The sequence below is a fragment of the Bos indicus x Bos taurus genome, chromosome 28 (assembly GCF_003369695.1).
Source record: "Bos indicus x Bos taurus breed Angus x Brahman F1 hybrid chromosome 28, Bos_hybrid_MaternalHap_v2.0, whole genome shotgun sequence".
Lineage (NCBI taxonomy): Eukaryota > Metazoa > Chordata > Mammalia > Artiodactyla > Bovidae > Bos > Bos indicus x Bos taurus.
In genome coordinates this window covers 3,672,855-3,693,235 of record NC_040103.1, presented here as the reverse complement: position 1 = coordinate 3,693,235, position 20,381 = coordinate 3,672,855, and the positions used below count along the sequence as shown (strand labels likewise).

The 20,381-nt window shown below is 40.1% G+C and overlaps 1 protein-coding gene across 1 annotated transcript in view; it reads left to right on the top strand.

Annotated features, from left to right (window-relative positions):
• Positions 1-20,381, top strand: part of TTC13 (tetratricopeptide repeat domain 13) — an 80,763-nt gene that overhangs the window by 41,833 nt on the left and 18,549 nt on the right. The window contains 4 exon segments of the mRNA XM_027531116.1: positions 4,061-4,143; positions 5,756-5,897; positions 6,967-7,141; positions 9,016-9,172. Of these exon segments, the coding sequence (XP_027386917.1) occupies positions 4,061-4,143; positions 5,756-5,897; positions 6,967-7,141; positions 9,016-9,172 (557 nt within the window).

The following is a 20,381-nucleotide window of genomic DNA, read 5'->3' as shown; positions in this document are numbered from 1 at the left end:
GTAGGTGCTCAATAAGTATCAGTGGGGTAAATTTCAAGGGCAGAGCGTTGAATTGGAAGGTTGTGCTCTGAGCTCTTGCTCTGAATCTTATTATCTGCACTGCTGGACATGCTGCTTCAATTCTTTCAGCCTTTCCTTCCACATTTATCAGGTAGAGATGATGCTACCCTGTGTCTCTCGAAGTGGGAGTGAGAATTACATGAAATAAAATGTGTGAAAGTCCTTTATAAACTGTAAACATAAATCTGGTATTATAGATTATTTTCCATGTGAGAATTTAATCTTAAGTCTTATAGACTCTAAAAAAAAATTAACTCCCATCCATTAAAAACCAAACTAGAAGGAATTAATTTTGCAAATCTTATTTCATATACTTCATCTCCATTTTTGCAAGTGTGCAGAGGTGGTCCTAATAAGGACCCTTTCTGTCCCCCTCAGGATTCAGACAGGCAGTAAGCTTTGAGTTATTTAAAATGTGCTTTGAGCAGCTTCCAGATGATTTCTTCCGGTTTATTTTGTCTCTGCCCTCTATTCCTCTCATATTCTCTTTACCTTCAAGTCACCTTCAATTAAAAAATTCAGAATTACAATACTGTGTTCAGAATCTATCCCTTGAGTATCACATGAAGGAGAGAGAAATTTGAAATAGAAAAAAATGCCAATTATTAGTACCGAGAGGGTAAAAATATTTTTTTAAAGTAAACAAATGTAAACAGTTGATTTCACTTTTAAGCCACATTGAGGAATGTAGGCAAGAAGGGCCCTTTGTGTTATTTCAAAAAGAATTTTGTCAGAAAAGAGTGGTAATAGAGACACTGAATAGAAACCGAACATGGACTAAAATTCAGTTTGGTTTATTTCACATCTACCTGATGAAAACCTAGAAACAATGCTTTCATCCTCTGAGTGTTAGAAGCCCCTCAATGAACCAGTCTCACCAAGCGATTTGGGCTTTCTTCCTTTTCACCACGCTCACCAACACAGCAGTGATGTGTGTAATAGACGGGAACTTTCTTTTTGCATTTTGTAGATCTGCTGTCCAAGGAAGTCAGAGTGTTTACGTATTGTCTCATTCATCCCAGCGGCATCACCATGATGTATAGAAGGAGCAGAGGGTGTCCCCGTTACAGAGATTGGAAAACTGAGTGGTGAAATGCCTTAATTAAATTAATGAACCTAGTTTAGATATCTGTCTTTTTCTTGTTAAATGTAGAGACAAAGTATTAAATGGACCAACGAGTCTGAGCTATCTTTGTATCCTAAGGGTGGTCTCTCCAGGTCAATAGTCCTGAAATTAAGTGGACGGTTGCTTATTTAATTTATGATATAATACATTAGAAATATATTAGGGTATATTACATGACAAATTTCACAGTTGTCCAATTCAGTAGATACATCAGACATTTTGGATATTCCTAGGTAATAAAAACAGCAGAAACTTTTCTGTTGAATTCTACTCATTTTGTAAGGATGTTTCAAAAATGGTATATTCTGAACACTCATTTTTATAAGCCTTTACTTTGAGGGTTACCTGTTATGGTTCTGTTCACTTATGCTGAACAGTCCCAGGGTGATGGCCGCCTCCCAGCTAGTAAGGAAGATGGCGACTTAAATGGTGATGATTGCATTTGCTATGCAGACGACTTCAGAGCCAGTTCATGTGCTTAGAGATAGGTTCAACAAACGTAGTTTCTTTGTTCCCAATGGCTTAAAATCTTGATTCTGCTATGTCCCCTCTTTGGCAGAATGAGGTAGAGAGCTGTGCAGTGATTAGACAGGAACCCCGAAACCAAAGACTCTTAAAAGCTGAAGAGAAATCAGACTTTGAAGAACTGTGGCGTCCAAGCATGCTGTAAGTGCAGTGGGCAGCAGATGTCCCCTGGGCATCTCCAGCAGACGTCCACAAATGCTCCAGACTTCACACGTCCCGGTGGACTCACACCCTCCCCTGCCCCATGGCTGTCCGTCTTCCTATACTTCTTCACGATGGTTAAGCCCTGCCTTCCACCCAGGCTCCCAGCCTCAGCTCTTCCTGCCCACTCCTCTCCCTCATCCCAATAGCCACCACATTCTGTCTTAGTGTGCCTTTTAAAAATCTCTCCTGAATTCGACCCTTCTTTTCTCTCCTCAGAGACACTGTCTCAGTCTGAGCTTTGATTATCTCTTGCCTGGACCAGTACAGCCACCTCTCACCTGGGTTCCATCCTTCCCCCTCTCCAGTGTGTCTTTTCTGTTTTTGCCAGCAGTTATCATCTCTCTGAAGAGGAAACTTTGTGAGGTGTCCCCCTCCTCACAGCCCTCAGTCCTTGTTGCTTCAGGGCAGCACCCAGACTGTGGGGCACAGAGAGGCCCTCGCTTCTGGCCTCCGCTCTCCCTTTCCCCCGCTCCTACCCATGCACCCTGCACCCCTGCTCCTCTGACTTTCCCTGCGTCAGCGAGCGCTCTGTGCCCCTGTGTGGTACCACCTCTCCTGTCCACGATGCCGTCTTTCTTTACCAGACTCCTTGTGCTTTAAGACCCAGCTCGGTTGTCACCTCCTCCCTGTAGCCTCTTCTGCTCTCCTGGCTCAGTCAGTCGTTTCTTTCTCTTTTTTTTCCCAGAGACTTTTACTCATATCTCTGTTGTAGCTCTTAGTTTGTATTCTAGTAACCTGGTTACGTAATTGGCTTTCTAATGATACTGCGAGTGCTTAGAGGGCAGAGATGATGACCTGCCCCTCTTCATGTCCCCTTACCTCCTGCTGTCCCTGGCACATAGTGGGCACTCAATACATGTTTGTTGAATTAAAAATGCAGTTGTAAAAATCCTGAAAGATCAAGACTGTCTCGCAGCAGGTAGTCTAATTAAGAGTGGTCTTTAACATTTCTTCAGTGTTAAAAAGTTATCCGTTTTCATCTGTCTCCCAAACAGTAGCTATTCAGTGAGATTCCTTAATGAGGAGGTTTTGTCCCCAGTATTGCCTTTGAAGAGTTTCAAAGCCAGCCTCTCTTGGCCTGCTGGCCTCCCCTGAGGAAATCAAGAAGCAGGGGATGAATGACTTTCTGAAAAGACTCAATATTGTTAACTTTTGCAAAACGATTTTGTGTGTCTACCAGGGCATTAAATATTTATTGAGTGCCTACCATGCGCAAGGCATTTGATATCTCTAATGATTTTCTCCTATGAACTATCTAATCAAGTTGAAATGATCTATGCCAGAGTTTAAGTTTTTTCTCAATTAAAGCTCTTAGAAGTTGTGATATTTTACAGCCATTAAGTAAGATATGTCTTTTCCTCAGGAAATGTGTGAAATATCTGTGTTATTTTTTATTACAATAAATAACATCATAATGAAAAGAACATTGAATACCCAGTGTAAGCCTGGGATGTTTACTCTGAAACAGTGGCATGTTTTATCACCGGTTTCCACAGAGAGTCCCTTTGCAGCCAGGGCTCCCCCCAAGAGCATAGATTGTGCAGTTCTGGAACCTTAGTGCCTCCTGGAGCTGTGCTGGCAGGAGCCATGCACCACCCCCCACCCCCTCAACTTGAAGGTTTCTCTTCTATTTTTATGCTTTCTTTTCCCTTGTAGATCATGGGAATCCTTTAGTAGCTGTCCTAGGAGCCTTTTTTCTTGTCTTACCAGTAATTTCATGTTGGGCTTGCTTTTTTGTCTCTCCTGTTGGTTTAATTTCAAATGCTGCCAGTTGTGATCATTTTAGATTATTTCATGCAGCTGTTAGGCTTACTTTTGTTCCATAGAGTTTTCATTAAGTAAATGATATTAAAATGAAGTTGTTATTGGTAGTCAAAGTCCTAGTGAAAAACAGAAGCTGTTTTCCCACTTTGAAAGGAGAAACTTAAGGCTCTGTTGTTGTTCATAGTAATGTATTTGTTTACTATTGAAATTAAATCCCCATAGTTTATTGTAGTTTCTACCTCCCTTTAAGTCCTCCTATTTTGAAAAAATCACTCAGAGACCATGTATTTTATGTATACTGTTTTGGTCCTTTAGTAATTTGAGAGAAACTCAATTTTAACAGTTAAGCAAATGAAATAATTTTCTGTGTTCTTTTTATAGGAAGCTATTGAATCCTTCAAAGAAGCTCTGAAGCAGAAAGTTGATTTTATTGATGCATATAAAAGCCTGGGACAGGCCTACAGGTGAGTAAAGCACCAATACTCGGGGTAGGAGGGAGGGTGTGTAGTGGCACAGCCTCTCGTAATAGGGATCTGGTTTTTAAAAATGCGTTTCTTAGCCTGAAGAGATGGTCATTCTAAATCACATAGGTGTTCACATACTTGTTGAGATCTTCTCTGGGCATAGAGAAAACCATGGGTAAGAGGTAGATACCATAATGCATGTTGCTGCTGCTGCTGTGCCCTAAAGTAACCTTAGTCTGTATATACTGGCCGAGAAAACAGTAGTCCTTCAAACGTACGTGCTTTGAATAGTGGCATTCTAAGGTGTTGAGTTATGGATGATACTGCCCTTTTTAGGCAGTAGCTAAGGTTAATACCCACATCACAAGGCTCTGTTTAAAGATCCTAGAATTGCGAGATGGAAATGTTACAAGTGTGTTGCATCTCTATCAGGAACAAGCAGCAATGCTTGGCTTCCTTATTACATGCATTACTCTGACCATCAAAGCTATCCTGACTTCCGATTCAAAAAAATTTTTTAGCACTCTGACCTGTATGCTGCTGCTACTAAGTCACTTCAGTCGTGTCTGACTCTGTGTGACCCCATAGACGGCAGCCCACCAGGCTCCGCTGTCCCTGGGATTCTCCAGGCAAGAACACTGGAGTGGGTTGCCATTTCCTTCTCCAGTGCATGATAGTGAAAAAGTGAAAGTGAAGTCGCTCAGTTGTGACCGACTTTTAGCGACCCCATGGACTACAGCCTACCAGGCTCCTCCGTCCATGAGATTTTCCAGGCAAGAGTACTGGAGTGGGGTGCCATTGCCTTCTCCGTCTGACCTGTATAAAGGTACTATAAATGTTAGGAAAGAGAAAGATAGTGACAGAAATCTCCTGTGAAACTGTTAGGTGCCTTACTCAAAAAGGATCTAATTCAAGAGCTTATTTATCTGACTCCATAGTTAGAAACCCACTCCAGTGTTCTTGCCTGGAGAATCCCAGGGATGGGGGAGCATGGTGGGCTGCCATCTATGGGGTCGCACAGAGTCGGACACGACTGAAGCGACTTAGCAGCAGCAGCAGCAGCATAGTTAGAAAAAGTCTTTTATACTGACTTGGAGAAAGTGTGTTTGGATTCATTCTAGGTTTAAGGGATGGTATTTATCTGTCCTGTCCCATGGAATTGTGGGAAAACAGATCTGGAAACACCTATTAAATAGTAAAGTGCTGTATAAATGTAAGTGGGTGTTATATATATATATATATTATGTATTTATTGTTTATATAAAATTGACATGAGATATTTTAAAGTTTCTATTATTTATAAAATTTTTAATATACAAAATAAGGCAAGGCTGGTCAGTAATAACCATTTTCACTCTGAAATGACCACAAATCTAAAATACACTTCTTATTTCAAAATTTAAATTAGATAATGATTTATTAGATTTTAATTGAAGTAACTTAAACAACAGAAAAAATAAATTTTAAACCTATGAATTTGGTAAAATAAATAAGCAAACACCCACATTAAAGTATCTTACTTATAGATTGGATCATAATTTTGAGGGTAACTTAATTCTGTATGTTGACTAAAACGCCTGTATTATGTTCATCACTGTTGTTAAATACCTAGGGAACTGGGCAATTTTGAAGCAGCCACCGAGAGCTTTCAGAAGGCTCTGTTGCTCAACCAAAATCACGTGCAGACCCTCCAGCTCCGCGGAATGATGCTTTATCACCATGGCAGCTTACATGAAGCCCTTAAGAACTTCAAGGTGAGCATCCGTAAGAGAGAAGCACTGGAACTGCAATTTTATATTATTATTCTACAAGGTTTCGTGAAATGAATGGAGTCATTGGGGGTGGGCAAGAATAGTGCTTCAGTTCAGTTCAGTCGCTCAGTCATGTCCGGCTCTTTGCGACCCCATGAATCGCAGCACGCCAGGCCTCCCTGTCCATCACCATCTCCTGCGACCCCATGAATCGCAGCACGCCAGGCTTCCAGTCGCTCAGTCGTATCCGACTCTTTGCGACCCCATGAATCGCAGCACGCCAGGCCTCCCTGTCCATCACCATCTCCCGGAGTTCACTCAGACTTATGTCCATTAAGTCAGTGATGCCATGCAGCCATCTCATCCTCTGTCGTCCCCTTTTCCTCCTGCCCCCAATCCCTCCCAGCATCAGAGTTTTTTCCAATGAGTCAACTCTTCGTATGCGGTGGCCAAAGTACTGGAGTTTCAGCTTTAGCATCATTCCTTCCAAAGAACACCCAGGACTGATCTCCTTTAGAATGGACTGGTTGGATCTCCTTGCAGCCCAAGGGACTCTCAAGAGTCTTCTCCAACACCACAGTTCAAAACCATCAATTCTTTGGTGCTCAGCTTTCTTCACAGTCCAACTCTCGCATCCATACATGATCACTGGAAAAACCATAGCCTTGACTAGACGGACCTTTGTTGGCAAAGTAATGTCTCTGCTTTTCAATATGGTATCTAGGTTGGTCATATCTTTCCTTCCAAGGAGTAAGTGTCTTTTAATTTCATGGCTGCAGTCACCATCTTCAGTGATTTTGGAGCCCCCAAAAATAAAGTCTGATACTGTTTCCACTGTTTCCCCATCTATTTCCCATGAAGTGATAGGACTTAGACTTCAACAAAAAGAAAGAGGAAAGAACCATTGTCTTGACCAACAGACTGATTTACAGAGTATGTATTTGGTCTGATTTAACCTGGAGGGAAAACTTTCCTAATTTCAGTTTATAATTCCAGATTAAAGAGTAGAGCACTTTAAAGGTTTCTAAACTGTATGGATTCTAATACAGCCTTTTTTCCTTCAATGCCTCAGCGATGTCTGCAGCTGGAGCCATATAACGAGGTGTGCCAGTACATGAAAGGACTCAGCCACGTGGCAATGGGACAGTTTTATGAAGGGATAAAAGCGCAAACTAAAGTTATGCTAAATGACCCTCTTCCTGGCCAAAAGGCCAGCCCAGAGTACCTTAAAGTGAAGTATCTCCGAGGTAAGTCCGACAGCTGCAGAATCATTGACTCTGTGAGTGCTTAGAGTTGCAGGAATCATACTGCTCGTCTCTGAGGTTACCTGTTAGGCAGTTGAGTCTCAGGGAAGCTGGGTGACTTGCCCCCAGCCACCCTCTGGTCAGTGGTGGTAACTGGACTAGAGAGAGCTCATATCTCCTAAAGGCCAGTCTTGGTTTGTTTGTTTTTTTTGGCCTCTTCCTCACATTTTTTCTTTCTAAAATTAAAAAATTTTACTTATGCAGAAACAATGTATTTTGAACTAAATATGACAATCATCTGGGTATCCTTGTCTTGTCACATCACATCCAAAAATATAGGAATGACAAGAAAGTAATCTTAAGTTTTCACTGTTAAATAAGAACTTAGTATCTTTGATCTGTCAACTCCTCCATATCAGAATTCTTGCATATTTTGGAGAATTTAAATTGAGATGAAAAAGAAAGCAAATCTTTGAGTTATCCTTTTATTAGTCAGTCTTACCCTTTCTATGCTATACATAGACATTTTTATTTTTCATATAAAGCCCAGATATTTACTTTTATTTTTTCTCTTTCCTTTTTCATTAACCCTCTATTATAGTACTGTCCAGTGAAAAAATTGCAAACCATGTATGTAATTTTAAATTTCTAGTAGCCATGTTAAAAAAGTAAAAACAAACAGGTGGAATTCATTTTACTAATTCATCTTATTTAACTCAGTACCTCTACAATATCAGTTCAGCATATTATTATTATTATGAAAACACTATTTATTGGCTGTTTTATATTTCTTTGTACTAGTCTTTGAATATGGTATATATTATAGTTCATCTCAATTTGGATGCTAAATTTTCATTGGAAATACTTGGTCTGAATTTAGATTTAATAAAATTTAAAATTAGAAAAATAGACTGACAGATGCAAGTTGTTCCAAACATACTGCAGTTTTCTAATAATTGAATAAAACATCAGTTTTAAGTTTAAATTTCTAATTAAATAAAATTTAAAGTTCAGTTTCTCATCCACATCTCAAGTTCTCAATAGCCAGCTACTAGGGACTACCTTCTCCAGTACTCTTGCCTGGAAAATCCCATGGATGGAGGAGCCTGGTAGGCTGCAGTCCATGGGGTTGCTAAGAGTCGGACATGACTGAGCGACTTCACTTTCACTTTTCACTTTCATGCGTTGGAGGAGGAAATGGAAACCCACTCCAGTGTTCTTGCCTGGAGAATCCCAGGGATGGCGGGCCTGGTGGGCTGCCGTCTATGGGATTGCACAGAGTCGGACACGACTGAAGCGACTTAGCAGCAGCAGCAGCAGGGACTACCTTTTGGATAGCACAGCTCTTTACTCTAAGTTGTAATTCCCTCTTTTTTCCTCATTCAGAAGAACTTGGACTTGTGAGCTATAGACTGAAGATGGGGGCGCTGCATATCCTGGTTCTTTCTACACTGCTTCCCTAGAGATAAGCAGCAGTTGGTCAGTCAGTTGATGAAATTGCATACATAGTCAGTACATCTATCAGTTGACAAGGAACCAGGCTCTGTCTAACACTGAACTTGCATTCCCAGACTCTGGAATTGAATAGTGAGATCTTTCGTATTGCTTATCGAAAGGTGGTTAAAATTTAGGCAAGGTGGACCCAGATGGACTGGTTTGTATTTGCCCCTGGTAATAAGTCAGCAGCAGGCTACCTCCATTATCATATAATAGTGACTTGCTAAAATTTGGAGTTTCCACATAGAATTCTTGTAATTAAATAACAGTTTGTTATGAAGTAATTGTACTTTGTACAGATTGGCTATAAAAAATTATAATTAGCTGTAAAAACTGTTTCAGCATATTTGGGTGTGTCAGATCTCGTTTCCTATCTGCAGAGTATTCTCGATATCTTCATGCACATCTTGATACTCCCCTAACGGAATATAACATTGACGTGGATCTGCCTGGAAGCTTTAAAGACCACTGGGCTAAGAATCTGCCTTTCCTCATAGAAGACTATGAAGAGCAGCCAGGGCTGCAACCCCACATAAAGTGAGTTATTTAAATGAAGACCTTTTTTTTTTTTTAACACTAAGCTGTCAAGTTCATCATAATATCTCTTGCCTGATAATAGCTTTCTGTCCACGTTTCTGATGAATTTATTTTTGAATTTGACATGTCTGGAAATAACTTCTTTCAGTTTACCTTTGGATATATGATTTCCTTTTTTAAAAAATTTTTAATTGGAAGATAATTGCTTTATAATGTTGTATTGATTTCTGCTATACAACAATGTGAATCAGCTGATATATACATGTATCCCCTCCCTTTTGAGCCTCCCTTGCACCCCCTATCCCACCCTTCTAGGTTATCACAGAGCACCAAGATGAGCTCCCTACGCTGTAATAGCAACTTCCCACTAGCTATCTGTTTTACACATTATAATGTATACATGTCAGTGCTACTCTCAATTCATCCCACCCTCTTCTCCCCACCGCACTGTGTCCAGAAGTCCTTTCTCTACGTCTCTGTCTCTGTTCCTGCCCTACAGATATGATTTCTTTTAGCCCAGCATTCCATGGTAATTTAGGGTACTTTCAGACTTCAAATGTACTTAACAATTCTTGGTAGCCTTTGATATGCATTATTTTTTTTTACCGTATCACTTTAAAACAAATTTCTTAACATATTAAAAGTTTGAAATTAGAGTGCTGGCCAATACTGCTGCAGTTTGGCAGAATAGATCTGCTAAAAGGCTATCTCATTATAGAACAATTAGATTTAGAATAGAAATTAATTCCTGGGAGTCTAGCTGCCTTAAAAATTAGGAAAAATCTGTGAAGATCAGCCCCCTAATTCTTAAAAAAAAAGAAAGATATTCGACCAGAGTGATGGGTGGTAAACACATATTAAAGGAAAAGATATCCTACCCAGTGGAGTGCCTTGAAGCATGAGCAGGATGGGTTTGCTGACCTTCCAGGGGCTAAAGTGATCCAGTATTGGAGGCATTCCCAGGATCTCAATGGAAGCAGATACAAATCCTTCCTGGGAAGAAATTGGTGCCAATTTGTGCCCTCAAGTATTCCCACAGCTTAAGATCATTAGCATCAGAATCAAAACCAAGATGACCAGAGCCATTTGTGAGAGTCAACAGAAGCAACAAACAATAGACTTTAACCCTTATGGACTTCACATATTGAAACTGTTGAATATAAACTCTACAATAACTCCAGATGAAGTGCTTAAAGAAGTTATGAAATCATAAACATGAGCAAGAAACATGAGATTATAAAAGACCAGATTAAAAAAATAATTAGATGCTCTAAGAATAGAAAATACAGTCATTGAAATGTAGAACTCAGTATACAGACTAAAAAGCAGATTAGCTATAGCTGAGAAGAAATTGCAGGATTGGAAGATAGAGCCTTAGGAAGTATCCAGAGTGGGGCACAGAGTTCAGGAGTTGGAAAACCTGCAAGAGAGAAGATGTGTAAAATGTAAGAAGGGCTAACATGTAACTAATTGAAACTTCAGAAGGAGAAAATAGAAGAGAGGCACTTTTGAAGAAATAATAGCCAAGAACTTTTCAAGAAAAAGGAAACGTATTAATAAATCTATAGTTTTTTTTTTCATTTTATTTTTTAACTTTACAATATTGTATTGGTTTTGCCATATATCAAAATGAATCCACCACAGGTATACATGTTTTCCCCATCCTGAACCCTCCTCCCTCCCCATACCATCCCTCTGGGTCGTCCCAGTGCACCAGCCCCAAGCATCCAGTATTGTGCATCGAACCTGGACTGGCGACTCATTTCATATATGATATTATACATATATCAGTGCCATTCTCCCAAATCTTCCCACCCTCTCCCTCTCCCACAGAGTCCAAAAGACTGTTCTATACATCAGTGTACCAATACAGTATTCTAGCGCATATATATGGAATTTAGAAAGATGGTAACAATAACCCTGTATACAAGACAGCAAAAAAATCTATAGTTTTTTTTTAAAACGTGGGGTAAATACAAAGAAATCCATTCAGATACACCATAAGTAACTCAAAAAAACCTAGGGTAAAGAGAAAAACCTTAAAAAATAGGGAAGTCATATCACCTAGGGTCAATTATTAGATTGTAAACCTCTCAACACCAACAGTTTATACAAGTTAAAAAGTAAAAGTCAAACAACCCATTCCAATTTAAAAAAGTGCAAAAGACATGAACAGGTAGGAGGGAGTCAAGATGGTGGAATAGAAGGACATGAAATTTGTTGCTCCTGACAAGTGCGTCAAGAATACATCTACAAACGGAACAGTTCTCACAGAGCACCTGCTGAATGTTAGTGGAAGACTTTGGACACCTAAAAGAACAGGAAAAATGCCCTTACAACCAACTAGGATGAAAGATCAAAGGAAAAAAAAAGAGGAATCAAAAAAAGGACTGGCAACCCTGGTGGGAAGCTGAAGGTGAGGGGAAGTCCCCACACTCAGATAAATTCCCTCATGGTGGGGAAATCAGCTGGGAATAGGAGACCTTTAGGGGATCAAGGGGGAACACAACAGATGGTCTGTCGATGGTAGGACAAAGTAAGAACTTCGTGCATGGTCTGTGCTGCAGCTCTGCACAGCCCAGCCTGAGTTGTGAGTCATGCATGCTGGAAAGTGGGGTTTGGAATGCAGACCCAGGGAGGGGACAGCTGTTGTCTTTGAAAAGACAGCCTGTAGGGAAAGGAGTAATGGGCTCCAAAACTGGGAAGGTTTGTGGAAAATGTCCAAGACACCATAGAAGTAAGGCTTCATTGTTGAGTGGCATTGCAAGGGGCAAGGCTGCCATTACAACCCGCTTCCATACCTGCTGGCTTATGCCTCCACAGGCACTGGAAGGGGCAGCCATCTGAGCAGGCTTGCCCACCCCTTAAGCCAAGGCCTCCTCTGCCCAGGCAGGCTCTGGGGTCTGAAGCAGTGCCCTTGTCAAAGCCTTCCTGGGCACTCCTGCCTGAGACAAAAATCCACCAATGCTGGCAGAGGCTGAGTGCTAAAGCATGGAGTTAAAAAGAGAGCATATCTGGGGAAAGGAATACTATTGCCTGAACAGATACAACGGGGGACAGAAGTGAAGGGCTCTATTGCTGGAAATTGCCCTAGCGGAAGCATGGTGTGCCTAGGAAACGAGGCATCATTGTTGAGAGGCATGGAAGAAGTGGGCCTGCTACATCCCCCCACATGCCAGCCCCTGCCTCCACCAGCACTGGGAGAGACTCCCACCAGAGTGACTGCAGCCTAGTCTGTTGCAACTGCCTTCTGGTCCCTACCACTGCAGGCAACACATGCAAACCCTAGTTGTGGATGCTATACTCCTCACCAGCCTGAGGGAGTGTGTCTCCATCAGCCACTGTTTTCATTCCTTCTCACCTAGGCGGGAAACAGATGCGAGAGGGTGGTGCACGTTCAGAGTTGGGGCCAAAACCAAAACTGAGCCCCAGGGGCGGGGCAACTAAGGAAAAGGAACAGAAATCTATCTGTGCAGATGCCCAAGCCACAAATTAAATTCCTGAGATCAGCTTGGTAAATCCTGTGTCTGGGGAGCCCCTGAGTAGACACCTATTCCCACGAATGAGGTCAGTCAGCAGTGGACTTTGAGGGTAAGTACATGTGGGAGTCAGGCCAGGTCAGAGTCTGAGCTAGCCCCACAGTGCCCACAGCAGGTCCAGAGACCTACCTAGAGGTATTGGAGGGCCCCCTGGGGAGACAGGGACTGGATCTGGCCCACCGTGAGAGTAAGGATACTGACAGGGGAGGCCCCAGGAAAATACTCTTATTACTATTATTCTATGTTTGTTTCATTTTGTTCAGTTGGTACTGTTTTATTTTTATTTACCAGTTTTTCTAATATATACTTTTATTTTCCGTTTTTACTTTTTTGATATTTTGTAGTTTTTTTTTCTGTTTGTTCTTTGGTTCTTTGTTAATCCCTTTATTTTTTCCTCTTTCTTTTTGATCGTTTTTATAGGTTTCTTTTATGTTGTCTTCACTTTTTTGTTTATTTCCTTTCTATATTTGTTTTCTTTTTCTGTTTTTATTAGTTGAGTCCTTATTGATTGTTCTCATTTTTTAATTCTTTGTTCTCTTTTTTTTTCCTTTTATTCTTTTCTGTCTGCTTCTTTGTTTCTGTTTGGTTTTGTTGTTATCATTTGTCTTGGATTTGTTGTGTCTGTTTAATTGTTTTCTTCTGTTTTTCCTTCTGTATTTGTGTTGTTGGTACTGTGTGTTTGGTTTGGTTTTTGCTGTTTGTCTTGGGTTTTATTTGTTTTCTTCTTTTTTCTTTCTATTTTCTCTGGCTGCAGTGCATGGCTTGCAGGCTCTTGGTCTACTGGTCAGGGTTCAAGCTTAGGCCTCCGGAGTGGGAGTACTGAGTCCTGGATGCTGGACCGCCAGAGAATTCCTGACCCCAGGGAATAGTAATTGGCATGTGCTCTCCAGGAGGTATCCATCTCAATGCCGAGACTTGTCTTCACCCAACTGCCTTCAGGCTCCAATGCTGGACATGCCAAACAACCGGCAGGACAGGAACACAGCCCCACCTATCAGCAGACAGGCTGCCTAAGCTGTACTAAGCTCACAGATACCCCAAAACACACCGTCTGACATGGCCCTGCCCATCAGGGGGAAAAAGCTCAGCTCTACCCACCAGCACACAGGCTTCAGTCCCTCCCACCAGGAGGCCTGCATAAGCCCCTGGGCCAGCCTCACTCATCAGGGGGCAGCCAGCAGAAGCAGAAGGAGCAACCACCTTGCACAGTAGGTTAGACAAAATAAAATGACAGAGAAATACGTTGCAAAGGAGCAAGGTAAAATCCCAACAGACCAAATAAATAGGAAGAGGAAATAGACAACTTACCTGGAAAAGAATTCAGTGTAATGATAGTAAGATGATTCAAGATCTTGGAGAGTGGAAGCACTAATTGATAAGATACAAAAATGTTTAACAATGATCTATGAAAAATAAAGAATAGTCAGTGATGAACAACACAATAACTAAAACGAAAAATACAGTAGAAGGAAACAATAGCAGACTACTTGAGGCAGAAGAATGCATAAGTAAGTTGGAAGATAGAGTGGTAGAAATAACTGCCAGGGAGCAGAATAAAGAAAAAAGAATGAAAAGAAATAGAAACAGTCTCAGAGACCTCTGGGACAACTTAAACACACTAACGTTTGAATTATAAGGGTCCAAGAAGAAGAGAAAGGGAAGGGCCTGAGAAAATATTTGAAGAGACTGTGGACAAAAACTTCCCTAAAATGGGAAAGGAAATAGTCACCCAAGTCCAGGAAGTAAGAGAGTGTCATATAGCATAAACCCTAGGAGAAGCACACTAAGACACATGTTGATCAAACTAACAAAAATTAAATACAAAGAAAAAATATTAGAAACAGGAAGAGAAAAGCAAAAAACAACATACAAGGGAATCCCCATAAGGTTATCAGCTGATTTTTCAGCAGAAACTCTGCAGGCCAGACAGGAGTGGCAGAACATATTTAAAGTAATGAAAAAATATGCAATCAAGATTACTGTACCTACTAAGGATCTCATTCAGATTTGACAGAGAAATCAAATCTTTACAGATTAGCCAAAGCTAAGAGAATTCAGCTCCACCAGATCAACTTTACAACAAATGCTAAAGGAACTTTTCTAGGTGGGAAACACAAGAATAGAAAACCTATAAAAACAAACCCAAAACATTATGAAAATGTTAAAAGGAACATATATATCAATGAATACCTTAAATGAGAATGGATTAAATGCTCCAACCAAGAGACGCAGACTGGCTGAAGGGATACAAAACAAGACCTGCATGTATGCACTCTACAGGAGACTCACTTCAGACCTAGGGCACATACAGACTGAAAGTGAGGGGATGGAAAAGATATTCCATGAAAATAGAAACCAAAAGAAAACTAGAGTAGCAATACCCATATCATAGTCTTTAAATAGTCTTTAAAATAAAGACTACTGCAAGAGACAAAGGAGGACACTGCATAATGATCAAGGGATCAATCCAAGAAGGTGTAACAATTGGAAATATTTTTGCACCCAACATAGGAGCACCTCAGTATATAAGGCAAATACTAACAGCCATAAAAGGGGAAATCTACATGATAATAGTAACATGGTAATAGTGGGGCACTTTTAATATTCCACTTATACCAATGGAAAGATCATTCAGATAGAAAATTAATAAGGAAACGCAAGCATTAAGTGACACATTAGACCAGATAGACTTGATATTTCTAGGATACTCCCCCTGAAAGCAGCATACGCTGCCTTCTCAAGTGCACAGGAAGCATTCTACAGGGTAGATCACATCTTGAGTGACACATCAAGCCTCAGTAAATTTAAGAAAATTGACATCATATCAAGCATCTTTTCCAACCACGACACTATGAGATTAGAAATTAATTACAGGAAAAACCTGTAAAAAACACAAACACATGGAAGCTAAACAGTAGCTTCCTACTAAACAACCAAGAGATCACTGAGACATCAAAAAGGAAATAAAGAAATACCTAGAAACAAATGATGATGGAAACACCACTGCCCAAAACGTATGGGATGTGGCAAAAGCAGTTCTAAGGGGAAGTTTATAGCAATACAGTCCCACCTGATGAAAGAAAAATCTCAAATAGACTACCTGACCTTACATCTAAAACAACTAGAGAAAGAAGAAGAAGTAAAACCCAAGGATAGTAGAAGTGAAGAAATCATAAAAATCAGAGCAGAAATAAATAGAAATGAAAAAAATAGCAAAGATAATAAAACTAAGAGCTGGTTCTTTGAGAAGAAAAACAAAATTGTTAAACCTTTAGCCAGACTCATCAAGAAAAGGCGAGGACTCAAATCAATAAAATTAGAAGTGAAAGAGGAGAACTTAAAACTGACATCACAGATATACAAAGGATTAAAGGGACTACGATAGGCAACTGTATGCCAATAAAATGGACAGCCTGGGAGAAATGGACAAGTTCTTAGAAACATACAACCTTCTAAGAGTGAGCCAGGAAGAAATCAGAAAATTATAAACAGGCCAATCACAAGTAATGAAATTAAAACTGGGATTAAAAGCCTTCCAACAAACAAAATCCAGGATCACATGGCTTTACTGGCAAATTCTAGCAAACATTAAGAGAAGAGCTAACACCTATCCTTACTCTTCAAAAAAATTGCAGAGAGAGGAACATTCCCATACTCATTCTACAAGGCCGCTATCACCGTGATACCAAAACCAGACAAAGAGGTCACACACAAAAAGAATGCTATGTGTCAGTATCACTGATGAACATAGATGCAAAAATCCTCGACAAAATACCACCAAGCCACATCCAGCGACACATTAAAATGATCATACACCGTGATCAAGTGGGATTTATCCTAGGGATGTAAATCAATGTGAGACACCAAATTGAAGAATAAAAGCCACATGATTATCTCAATAGATGCAGAAAAAGCTTTCGACAAAGTTCAGTAGTCGTTTATGATAAAAAACCTCTCTAGAAAGTGGGCATAGAGGGCACCTATCTCAACATAATAAAGGCCATATATGACAAACCCAGAGCAAGCATTATTCTCAATGGTGAAAAGCTGAAAGTATTTCGTCTAAGATCAGGAACAAGACAAGGGTGTCCAGTCTTGCCTCTGTTTTTCAACATAATTTTGAAAGTCCTAGCCGTGACAGTGAGAGAAAAAAAATAAAAGAAGTCCAAGTTGAAAAAGAAGTAAAACTGCCACTGTTTGAGATGACATGATAGTATACACAGAAAAGCCTCAAGAAGCCACCAAAAAACTACCAGAGCCCATCAGTGAATCTAGAAAAGTAACAGGGTACAAAATTAATACACAGAAATCTCTTGAATTTCTTGTACACTAGCAATGAGAGATCAGAAATTATGGAAACAATCCCATTTACCATTACAATGAAAAGAATAAAATACCTAGGAATAAATCTACCTAAGGAGGCAAAGGATCTAGATGTAGAAAGTTATAAGATATTGATGGAAGAAATCAAAGATGATACAGAGAGATATACTATGTTCTTGGATTGGAAGAATCAGTGTTGTGAAAATAACTGTACTGCTCAAAGCAATCTCTATCACATTACCGATGCCATCTTTCACAGAACTAGGAAAAAATTTGCAATTTGTATGGAAATACAAAAGATCCCAAATAGCCAAAGCAATCTTGAGAAAGAAGAATGGAGCTGGAGGAATCAACCTTCCTGACTTCAGACTATACTATCGTAATCAAGACAGTATGGTACTGGCCCCAAAACAGAAATATACATTCAGTGGAACAGAACTGAAGGCCCAGAGATAAACCCATGCACTATGGGCACCTTATCTTTGACAAAGGAGGCAAGGATATACAATGGAGAAAAAATAGCCTCTTCAGTAAAAAGATAGCCTGTTCAATAAATCATACTGGGAAGACTGGACAGCTACATGTAAAAGAATGGAATTAGAACACTCACTAGCATCATACACAAAAATAAACTCAAGATGGATTGAAGACCTAAATGGAAGGCCAGACGCTATAAAACTTTTAGAGGAAAGCATAAGCAGAAAAAACTCCTGGACATAAGTTGCAGCAAGATCTTTTTTGATCCACCTCCTATAGTAATAAGAATAAAAACAAAAATAAGCAAGTGGGACCTAATTAAACTTAAAAACTTTTGCACAGCAAAGAAAACCATAAACGAGTTGAAAAGACAACCCTCAGAATGGGAGAAAATATTTGCAAGTGAAGCAACTGACAAGGGATTAATCTCCAAAAGATACAGACAGCTCATGCGGCTAAATTTCAAAACAACAAACACCCCCAATAAAAAATGGGTGGAAGACCTAAATAGACATTTCTCCAAAGAAGACATACAGATGGCCAACAAATACATGTAAGGATGTTCAACATCACTTATTATTAGAAAAATGCAAATCAAAATTATAATGAGATACCACCTCACACTGGTCAGAATGGCCATCATCAGAAAAATCTACAAACAACAAATGCTAGAGAGGGCGTGCACTGCTGGTGGGAGTGTAAATTAATATAGCCACTACCGAGAACAGTATGGAGGTTCCTTAGAAAATTGAAAATAGAACTGCCATATGAACCAGCAATCGCATTATTCTGTATATACCCAGAGAAAACCATAATTTAAAAAGACATATGCGCTCTGATGTTCACTATACCACTACATGTTCATCAAGAGAGCAATGGACGAAGATGTACGTATATACAGTGGAATGTTGCTCAGCCATAAAAGGGATGAAATTGATTCATTTGTAGAGATTCATACAGAGTGAAGTCAGGAAGAGAAAAACAAATATCATATATTAACACATATATGTGGAATCTAGAAAAATGTAGAGATGGTCTTATTTGCAAAGCAGAAGTAGAGACACAGATGTGGAGTACGGATACCGAGGGGAAAGGAGGATGGGATGAATTGGGAAATTGGGATTGACACACACATGCTATTGATATTATGTATAAAATGGATAACTAATGAGAACCTACTGTGTACCACAAGGAACTCTACTTAATTAATGCTCTGTGGTGACCTGAATGGGAAGGAAATCCAAAAAAGAGGGGATATATGTGTACATATAGCTGATTCATTTTGCTGTACAGTAGAAGCTAACACAACATTGTAAAACAACTAATAAATCCAATAAAATTAAAAATTAAAAATTAAAAAAAAGACATGAATAGGTATAATCTTACCAAGGGGAAAACATGAATGGCAAGCATAAGGCCACATGAGATGTTTCACCCACTTAGGTAAACAAATGTTGGAAAGTTCGATAATAGTAATATTGACCAGAAGCGGGATCAAGGGGAAATTTTATATACTTGGCTATAGATTACTCCGTTCACTTTGGCCAGCAGCACTTTTCATTGTCACGTAAAATGGAACATTTGCATGTCCTACAGTCTTTCTGTCCTGCTCCTGTGCATATTCAGGACAGAACCAGCTGCTTGCGCACATAACTACCTGGAGACCTGTTGAGAGCAGTATTTGTTCACAATTGGAAACAAAATCATCCCAGATGTTTATGAGCAGAAAAATGGGCACATGTGACCACACAGTGTGGTATTCTACAGCAGTATAAACAAATGACCCAAGTCAGAGTGTGGACCAATTTTGCAATATAATGTTGAGGAAGAACAGCAAGTTGGTACATTGCAGTGTCACATCATTTTTTACATAAAGCTCGTAAGCAAAACTATAGAATAAAGATATACATATGTAACCTATTTTTTTTTTAAAGATAAAGGTAAGGAAATTGTGAACAGAAAATTCACGGTAAGTAGCCTCTTGCTGGGGGGCAGGAGAATAGGATAGTAGAGTGACATACACATATAGGTGGAGCTACATAATCATGTTGGTTCTTCAGTTGAGTGATAAGGTCGTATGCTTTTGTAAGTTTCAATAATCAAGATAATAAAAACAAAATAGATTGCTGAAAGGGCTATATATGTTCTCCAGCACCCCCTTTTAGAGAAATACATGGTGCAGGAAAGCAGGGGGTATGAAAGCCAGTCACCAGGCTGGCCCCAGGCTGGTGTCTGGAAACAGGGATTTCAGAATCTCCTCCCACCTGAAGTGCCCAGAGCTAAGAGTGGCTCCTCAGTGCCTGCGCCCTGTGTGTGTGAACAGTGTGGTTCACACTGAACATGTGCTCTCCTCTGGGGACTTGGGGTACCTGCCAGGCAGGTGTGTTCACATGATCGGTGCCTGGTACAAAGTATCTCATGAGCCTTTCACTCGGGGAATTGGTGCCACCTGTCTCCCCAGGGTCCTGAAAGTGTGCCTGGTTTCCTCTAGACTTCATTCCCTGTGCTCCCTCTCCATGCCTTTTCCCTCTGACAGCTGTGCTGTGTTCTCACAGCGCCCAGGAGTCCTAATGAATTACTGAACCCAGGGGGATCTTGGAGACCCCAACACAGCCTGTAACTTAAAATTGCAGGCTTTGTTAGAAAACTTTTAGCAGGTTGACAGTTAAACAATAGTAGTCATATACACACTCAAGTACTCTTGGCATAATATAACTTGGAGCCCAAGTAGGGGATGGACTTACTGTTGGGGTTGATTGGTTACTTGTCAGAAGAGCCAGTCCATGCAGGTTATGTGTTCTGGAGCGGTTTACCAAGTAATTAATTGATTGCAAACTAGTTACCAGCATTACTAACAAGCATGTGACAGT